This window comes from Otolemur garnettii, unplaced genomic scaffold, assembly GCF_000181295.1.
Source record: "Otolemur garnettii isolate 467f Iridium unplaced genomic scaffold, OtoGar3 scaffold00021, whole genome shotgun sequence".
NCBI lineage: Eukaryota > Metazoa > Chordata > Mammalia > Primates > Galagidae > Otolemur > Otolemur garnettii.
Window position 1 is genome coordinate 25,394,350 of NW_003852416.1, and position 8,535 is coordinate 25,402,884.

Genomic DNA, 8,535 nt, shown 5'->3' on the forward strand with positions numbered 1-8,535 from the left:
TTTTTTTTTTTTTTTTTTTTTTTTAAGGATTGCTTTGCTGGGAATAGTATTCCTTGGTACCCTTTTTTTCTTTGGTACTTTGAAAGTAGCATCTCACTCCTCTTTTTCAAGTTTTTGCTGACAAGCCTCTGCCAGGTATGTGAATTGGAACTCCCTATGTGTTCCTTATTTCCTTTGTCTGGTTTCTTTCACAATTTTTTCTTTGTCTTTGAACTTTGAGTGCTTGATTCTCTTGGGGTAGACTTATTTGGGGTGAATCTGGTTGGTGATCTTTGACCTTCCTATAAGTGGATGTTTTGTATAGCTTTGAAACATTTTCTGATATTATCTCTGAATAAGTTTTCTATTAATTTTCCATTCTCAAATCTTTGAACTGCAATAAGGTAAATATTGCTCTTTTAATGCTATCCCACAAATACTCAATCTTTCTTTTTCAGAGAAATCCTCTGACTACTTATTTTCAAGTAGCCTGTATTCAGGTCAAATACTTCATTCTGTTTTATCAATTCCACTGTTGATGGTATCTATTGCATTTTTCTTTTGGTGCATTGTGTTTTTCAACTCCAGGATTTCTGTTTGATTTTTAAAAGTTATTTCAATCTATCTATAATGTTTATCTGATAAATTAAAAAATTATCTGTATTTCCTGAATTTTATTGGGTTTCCTTAAAGTAGCTACTTTTATTTCTTTATATGAGAGACCACACGTCTCCACCAATTCAGGCTTGGTCTCTGGCACCTTGTTTGTCCATTGGTAAGGCTATGTTTCCCTGAATGCTCTTGTGAAGATTCAATGCTATTGTGCATTAAAAGATTAGGTATTATTCTACTCATTGCAGTCTTTCTTTACTGGTTCTGATCTTACAGAGATTCTAAGTGGGCTGATTTCTGCTGCTATTTTAGTCCTGGATGATGCCTTATTCCCAGGTTCCCCATGAGTTTGCAGTTAGTGTGTTGCCACTTTTTCAGCACTAGAGGACACCCTAATTCCTGCCTGGGGCTGGGAAGGTTCTAGATGCATAGATTCATAATTACTAGCAATAGGTTATTGCTATGCTAGGTTAGTGCTATGGAGTGTTTCCTGAAATCAGGCCTCAGTGTGCCAGGCCTGCTTCCAGGTCAATTCTTGTGTCTCCTTCCCTCTCCTTCCCACAAGCACAGACTGGTTCTGTCCGTGCTGTGCTGCGTGAAGGTAGGGTTAGAGAAGGCAGTCCCATTGCCATAACAGCCACCATCAGACTGGGTTACACCAGAAGTCCAAAGCTGCTAAGACCAGCACCACAGAGGGGTACATCTAATGCTCACTTTACTGTCGACTGCCTGCCGCTGAATTTCAAGGCTGTGGGAGACAGCCAGCAGTGATGCAGATCAGAGCATAATACAATCCCACTAGGGCCACAGTGACTCTGGTGTTAATCCACGTCCAGTGACTCTGGCAGATCCTCATTTGGTTCTTCCTGGTGCTGGGTTTCACCATGGAAGTCTTAGCACTGAATTTTAAGGCATAGTTGTGCACTTACCTCCCTCTCCTTCCTCCCAGTGGGTGGAGTCACTCTCTGTGTTGCTCTGGCCATAGATGGGCAGTCTTTTGGCACCAAGGCTGATGTTCAGCTCGGTCATACCTGAAGCCCGTGACTGCAGGGATCAGTGTGGCCAAAGATGTGCCCATCTCATGATGCTGTGGCCTAGCTGCCTAGCTGCTGAGATTGGTCTGAGACTACTGTAATGGCCAGGAGTATGCAGGCCAGAGCAGAAGACTATTCTGGTGGGGCCACAGATTTCTACTTGGTGCTGGGGCAAGTTCAGATTCTCCATTTGCAAGCCCTGGCTTGGGATCAGGGGCCACATGCATCTGCCTGATATTGTTTTCATTGTGGTGGGTCACATGAAAGTCCTAAAGACTTCCCTGTTTCTTGCACAAGTGGGCTTTGTCTATCTCTGTGCTGTGTATGTTCAGAGTTGGGGAGGGTATGAAGCAGGCAATGTCATTCTGTTCTGCCATGCAGCCCTCACTTAGGTCTTGTGGAGGTACTTTTATGTACAGATAATTATTCAAATTAATGTTTATGTGGGGAGATAAAGAATGAAGGATTCTCTTTAGCCACCTTGTCTTGCCTTTCCTTGATTCTTCTACATTCTAAAAAGACCGATTCCTAAATTCTGATCCCTCTTGCTAGCATCCATATCCTAAAATTCAAACTCCTAACGAATTAGGTTTTACACATGTATATATTTCCTAGTGCATGTTTTATTCCTCAACCCATTGGAAAATCTTTCATCCCAGTGATACTGTTTTGAAGGCCATAGATGACTTGCATATTATTTAATATTAAATCAAATGAATGCTTTCCAGGCCTTATCATGCTTAACTTCATGATAGCACTTAATACTCTTAGAAATGTCTTCTGTTAGCATACGCTCAATTCCCATATCAATGAAGTGATAATCTCCTGGTTTTACTTTTGTCTGTGGGTATTTATTCTCCATCTTCTTTTTTTTTATTCAAAACGACAATACATTTATTAATCCCTGTGAAAAACATAATATATTATAACCAGAATATCCACTTTATTGATAGGAAAAAATTTTATTAAGAGGCTTAGCACATTTTTCACCTGCTCACATGTTATCATCTGGGCACATTTGAAATGCTGGCAGGTAGGCAGGCCACATAGGACCTATTGACTACAGTTTTCATCAGTGTCATAGAGGATTTAGGCAGAGGATTACCAAGCAGAAGTCCATGGAAAAACTACATAGGGTGCGGCATGGGGAATAGCAAACATTTAGTTACATAGGGAATGGAAAGAAAGGGGATCCAGAGGCCCAGAAGTTAATCACAGGAAGTCTTTTCCCATACTCAAGCTAAGTATTTGTTAGGCTTTATCCTGAAAATAGCAGGGAGCCATTGAACATTATAAAGCAAGGGAGGGGTCATTGCCACTTTGGTGGCTAGTACCAGGGAATGGTACTTTACCTTTAGTAAAGTGTCATACTCCTGGATTGCCTCTTGTGCAATGATGAAAAACTGTTACTATATAGGTGTTTTTCCTATTTGTATTTGTTTAATTGTGAGGATAAATCCAGAGCAGTTACTGTCTTATAGTCTAAAGCAGAAGGCCCTATGACCCAGAAGAAATGGTTTGTCACAAATGAATGTTATCTGGAAGCCCGTTTTGGGGCTGAACATCCAAGATTCCTGTCATGCTCAGGGTCTGTTCTGAATTCATTGAGGCAGGAAAAAAATCACAGGAATGGCTGTGTTACTAGGAAGAGGATCAGGATGGGCTGATACTTCAGCTTCTCTTTCATTTGTCCACATGGATATGATAGTTTATGTACTTAACCTTTTGGACTTTTGAAATTAGAACTACATTATGTGTTTGGAGAGGCCACGCAGTATACCAAAACACATCCAGACAGATCTGAATTTAAAATTTGTCTCTGCTACCTAGTAAAAGTATGGCCTTTTTTAGGATCCCAGACTATTGTGAATGTATTCATTGTTGTGATAACAGTAACAAAACCTCTCTCTATTGAGCATTTAACATGTGGTAATTGTGGGAAAAAAAGTGTTTCCTTTAGTATCTCATCTTACATGGTAAAAAACAAATGCAAACATATTGTTTATATTTTACTAGTGGTGAAATGAGGCACTGAAATGTGAAATAATTTAGCTATGATCACATCTTATCTCTGATTTTCAGAAAAACCTACTAGACATTGAAGAACTCTTTCTTTTCCATAAGAATATATGAACATTCAATCAAAGGAACATAACAAGAGGGGATACTTATCAGTTTCTTATCTTTATGGGAAATTGAAGGTTTTCTAGAGAAAGACCACTTAGCTACTGAGTTTTTAGGAAAGACTTACATTTGGTCCTATGGGGAATGAGCTGGATTTTCAGTGACATTAGAAATGTTGGACAAAACTGTAACTTATTTGTCCAGAGCAATGTGCTCCTGGGAGCTTTCTTGCTTTTCTGCAAAGTACATCCTGGTGTCGGACTCCAAACCATTGAGGATGGCCTTGCAATCAGTAAACAGTGCCCTGAACTGGGTGTTATATGATTTAATACCCACTGGGCTTGGTCATTAATTTTTTCATGACACCAAGGAAATAGATTGTCCTTTTTGTGCCTCAATCTCCTTGAATGAAACAAAAGCATTTGATATAGGCTTTCCAATGTTTTTTCAAGCTCAATGACCACCTTAATAATCTGGTTCATCTATTTTTTTTTTTAATCAGGGCACAAACATATTAATACATCTGTCTTCTGTCCTGCATGATGAGAAAGAGTTTCCCAACCCAGAGCGGTTTGACCCTGGCCACTTTCTGGATGAAAGTGGCAACTTTAAGAAGAGTGACTACTTCATGCCTTTTTCAGCAGGTGAGTAAGCTTTCTTTTTATTTGCACATGAGAGGATAAATGAGACAAGAAAGGTCTTTTCCTGGAGGCTCTCCTGGCATGGACACACTGACACTTGTATGAGGGCAGAGGCACCACTTCCGAAGTCCTGGTTGTTTTCATTGGATTGGTGGCTACACTCACAGATTCTGCTTCCCGACCCCCACTGGGATGCCTAGGAGCTCCTCCTAGAAGTGTAGATCTAGTGAGGCCTTTGTTATTTACCCTGAGAGCCCAGTACACTCCATAAACCTCCTTGAGTGCTTTACACATGGCAATGCCAAGTGAGGTCCAGGGACTCAAGTGTGAACAAGAAACAGTTTTTCCTTGTAAGAGAGAGGAAGACAAATGAGACTGCTGTGTAGCAAATGCTGTGCTCAGGGCTTCTGTGTGAGCCCAGAGTTAGGAACTCCTGATTCTGGACTTTTTGGGGGGTGGGGAGGGGCCAGAGAAGTTGGAAGGTAAGGGAAATTTTCTTTCAGGAAGAGATAGATGAATATCTTCCCTTGATTTTTAAGATCCTGGAAACAAAGAAGTCTCACACTCAAAAAGGTTAATCGAAATGACTTTAATGAAGAGAATGTTCTTGGAGGTGTGGATGGGTTAAGGGAAGTAACAAAATGGGGTAGAGTCTCAGGACTAACATCAATGGGAAGATATTACCATCCTACATCAGAGCAGACAAGGGTAGGAGGGTGTCATTGGATTGTTAACAGACCTTTATCCAGGAGAAAGCAGATGCAGGAGAAGCATCCACAGAAAGAGGAACACAGCTCTGCTGAGTAATGGGGGGGGGGGGAGCTGAGAGAATAGATACTTTGCTAGTCTCAACCTATAATCCTCTGAATTTACCCAGAACCTAGAATGGAACTAATTTCTGTTTTAATGTAGTCCATATAAGTCAGTTTCTTGGGAACACATTGACATAAAATAGAAGTAAATATGGAATGTATCTGGAAAGAGGAAGAAATGGAGTATTTTCAGCATATTCTAAGGAAGAAAGAAGCAAGAGAAAGATTAGAGGAGAAAGCATATTTCCTACAGAATCACCTGAAGCAGAGATAGAAATATAAGGTTTGCTCTTTATTATTTAAGAAAATCAATATGGAGCAATCCTTGGTATTGTGGTCCCAGGATTATGTCCCATGCCTTGGGATAACCCCAGCATGAGCCACTGCTCCTCTGCTCTTTTACTTTTCTTTTTTCTGTATTTTGGAGTCTCTTGTGGCATAAGAGTGAATTGCATACCATGACCACCTCAAAGAGGTGGCATAGAAGTAAATTCTGAACTGAATGTGGAAGAATATTCAGACTATTGGCAGGCAGAGTAGAGGGGGAGATCACTCCAGGTATAAGACTATCTGGAGTCAGAGATAAAACTCAAAATGCCAATTTTTGGGGGGAGTGGTGACCAGTTGGTAATGACTGGGATATGGGGAACTGGGTGGAAGGAATTGTGAGAACTGAGGCTTAAGAGTTGCTTATGATAAGTTCATTGGCAATTCTTTTTTATACCTGGCCATGTTAAGCACTTGAAAGTTTTTAAAGCAGGTGTGTGACAAGATTAATATTATCATTTAGAATGCATGTAAGGAGAAGTAAGTCTATCATTGAGTCTAAGTGAGAAGTAGGTGGAAAAGTAGATATAGTGTTGTATACCATGCTAGTTGGGTACATGAGTATGTGTGTGTAAGTCTGAGTGTGTGTGTGTGTACAGAAAGTTGTCAATGGCAAGCCTCAGCAAAGCATTTCTAGTATGTATAGAAAAGATTTTTTAATATAGTATGCACACAGAAATATGTGCTAAGGAAATGAAGGAATCCTGGTTAGGGTGTTAATAGGAGAAGCTGTAGCTTAATTAGTCATTCCTTATATTTCTTTCTTTTTTTTTTTGTTTTTGCAGTTTTTGGCCGGGGCTGGGTTTGAACCTGCCACCTCTGGCATATGGGGCCAGCATCTTACTCCTTTGAGCCACAGGCACCTCCCCTTATTATATTTCTTCATTCCACATTTATTTAAGCTTCCTTTTGTGCTAAAGCAAAAATAGTATTAAATGAATAATTAATTCATGTGTTATTTTTAGGAAAAAGAATTTGTGCTGGAGAGAGTCTGGCCCGCATGGAGCTGTTTTTAATCCTGACCAGCATTTTACAGAATTTTACCTTGAAACCTCTGGTTGATCCAAAGGACATTGACGTCACCCCAATTTCCAATGGGTTAAGCTCTATACCCCCCTTCTATGAGCTCTGTTTCATTCCTGTCTGAAGTGCAGGCTACCAGACTTCAGTGCAAGACTGTCCACCTGCATCTGAACAAACCTGTTTCCTGACCTATGTATCAACCATGACTTACCCTTTTCTTAACGGAAGGAATGTTATCTGTGAGCCTTGCCTCTTCTAATTTTTGCTATCCTTCAAGATCTGGTTCAAATTTGCATGATGGAATGTTCAGTGTTTTGTAATTCAGTGTACACTATAAACTACATCCTATTTGCAGTGTATACCAAATGGAAAGCACACTAACCATGTTATATTTTGCTTTCCTACAAATTGAATCAGAAATTTTCCTGAGATTTTTAAAATGTTGAAAATACAATAAGTAGGTGGCACCCATAGCTCAGTTGGCAGGGCACCCACTGGCCACATACACCTAGAGTGGAAGGTTCAAACCTGGCCTGGACTCTGTCTAAAATAAAAAAAAAAAGAAAAAGAAAAAGAAAGAAAATACAATAAATAAAATTCACTCATCTCTCAGTGTTATCTAACTCTCTAGGGGAATGGACTCTTGACAGTTTGGCATGTATATTGTCTGTGTTTTCCCAATGGTTATTAAAGTATAATTATGTATGTATATGTATGTGGTATGTATGTTTATGTATGGATGTGTATGTGCATACATGCAGGGAAAACAAAAGGGAAGGTGGGAATAATAACATGAGAGAAAATTTGCATTAGCCAGTCTGTCCAAGGATGTCCTTCCTTTCCCCCTCAGTGGTTAAATACACGCAAACGTAGACACACACCCAAATCCAGACACAGACATACTAAGGAAAGAAGAGAGAAATATGTATACATGGTTACATTTTAACACATGAAACAGAAGTCCCTCATATACAAGGGAACATCATTGTCTAACAGGTGGTTCACACCTGCACTCCCAGCACTTTTGGAGGCTGATGGCAGATTGCTTGAGGTCAGGTATTCAATATCAACCTGGGAAACATAGTAAGACTTGGTCTTTTAAAAAATTAAAAAATGAAAAACAAAAAAACCAAACTAGCTGGGCATAGTGGCATATACCCATATGCCTAATTTCTTGGGAGACTGAAGTATGAGGATTGCTTGAGGTCAGGTGGGAAGTTCTCTGGCCAAGGCAACAGAGTAAGACCCTGTATAAAAAACTTTTAAAGAATCAAAACAAAAAAACCCCACAAAAAACTTTGTGAAAAAATGGAATAAACAGATAAAAATAAAAATGTAAGCACTATTTCTCAATATAAACATTATCGAGTTCAATACACTTTTGGAAATTATGACACCAGCCATTTAGTCCATCTCTAAAGAACTAAAGGTCCTGGGAATTTAAGTATGTCAATACTGTCTTTTTTACATTATTAAAGGAAAAATAGGTAAAATAACCTTGGAGTTATGAAAAAATAAACTTGGACCCACTCAGATTCTATTAATTGGTAATTTATTCTCACCTGTGCAGGGGCTGTTGTTCTGAGACAATCAGCCCTGAAGTGCAGGGTTTTTTGTTTTTTATACCTTTTTTTCTCTGCATAGCTTAAGTGAGCGGGAGATGATGATAATGAATGTTGTCATTGGCAGAGTTACAGCTTGGTTGTCAATGGATATGTCTCATATCACAATGGTTATGATTATATAACAATAATTGATTAATGGATACATCTTAAATTACAACAGTTATGGTTATACAATAGTAATTAATCAAGCCTCCATGAGTTTTCCGCCATTGTTCTTCCACTGAGAACTTTTGTGAAACTTGGGATTTTCTGTGACTCTTTGAATTCTAAAGAGCAAGGGAACATGGCTGGGAAGGCCTGTAGGGCAGAGGAGCAGGGGAACAGGAGAGGGCATAAGGTTGCTTGTAGGGTGGAGGAA

At 39.4% G+C, this 8,535-nt stretch overlaps 1 protein-coding gene across 2 annotated transcripts in view; it reads left to right on the forward strand.

Moving 5' to 3' along the window:
* LOC100941342 (cytochrome P450 2C21-like) overlaps positions 1–8,535 on the forward strand; it is a 47,533-nt gene that overhangs the window by 35,633 nt on the left and 3,365 nt on the right. Inside the window, exons 8-9 of one of the 2 annotated variants that reach the window (XM_003787317.3) lie at positions 4,252–4,393; positions 6,495–7,066. In XM_003787317.3, coding sequence (XP_003787365.1) covers positions 4,252–4,393; positions 6,495–6,676 — 324 coding nt within the window. In that variant the 3' untranslated portion in view covers positions 6,677–7,066. Of the gene's footprint in view, positions 1–4,251; positions 4,394–6,494; positions 7,067–8,535 lie in introns of those variants that run through there. The other variant, XM_023511714.1, reaches the window with a different exon arrangement.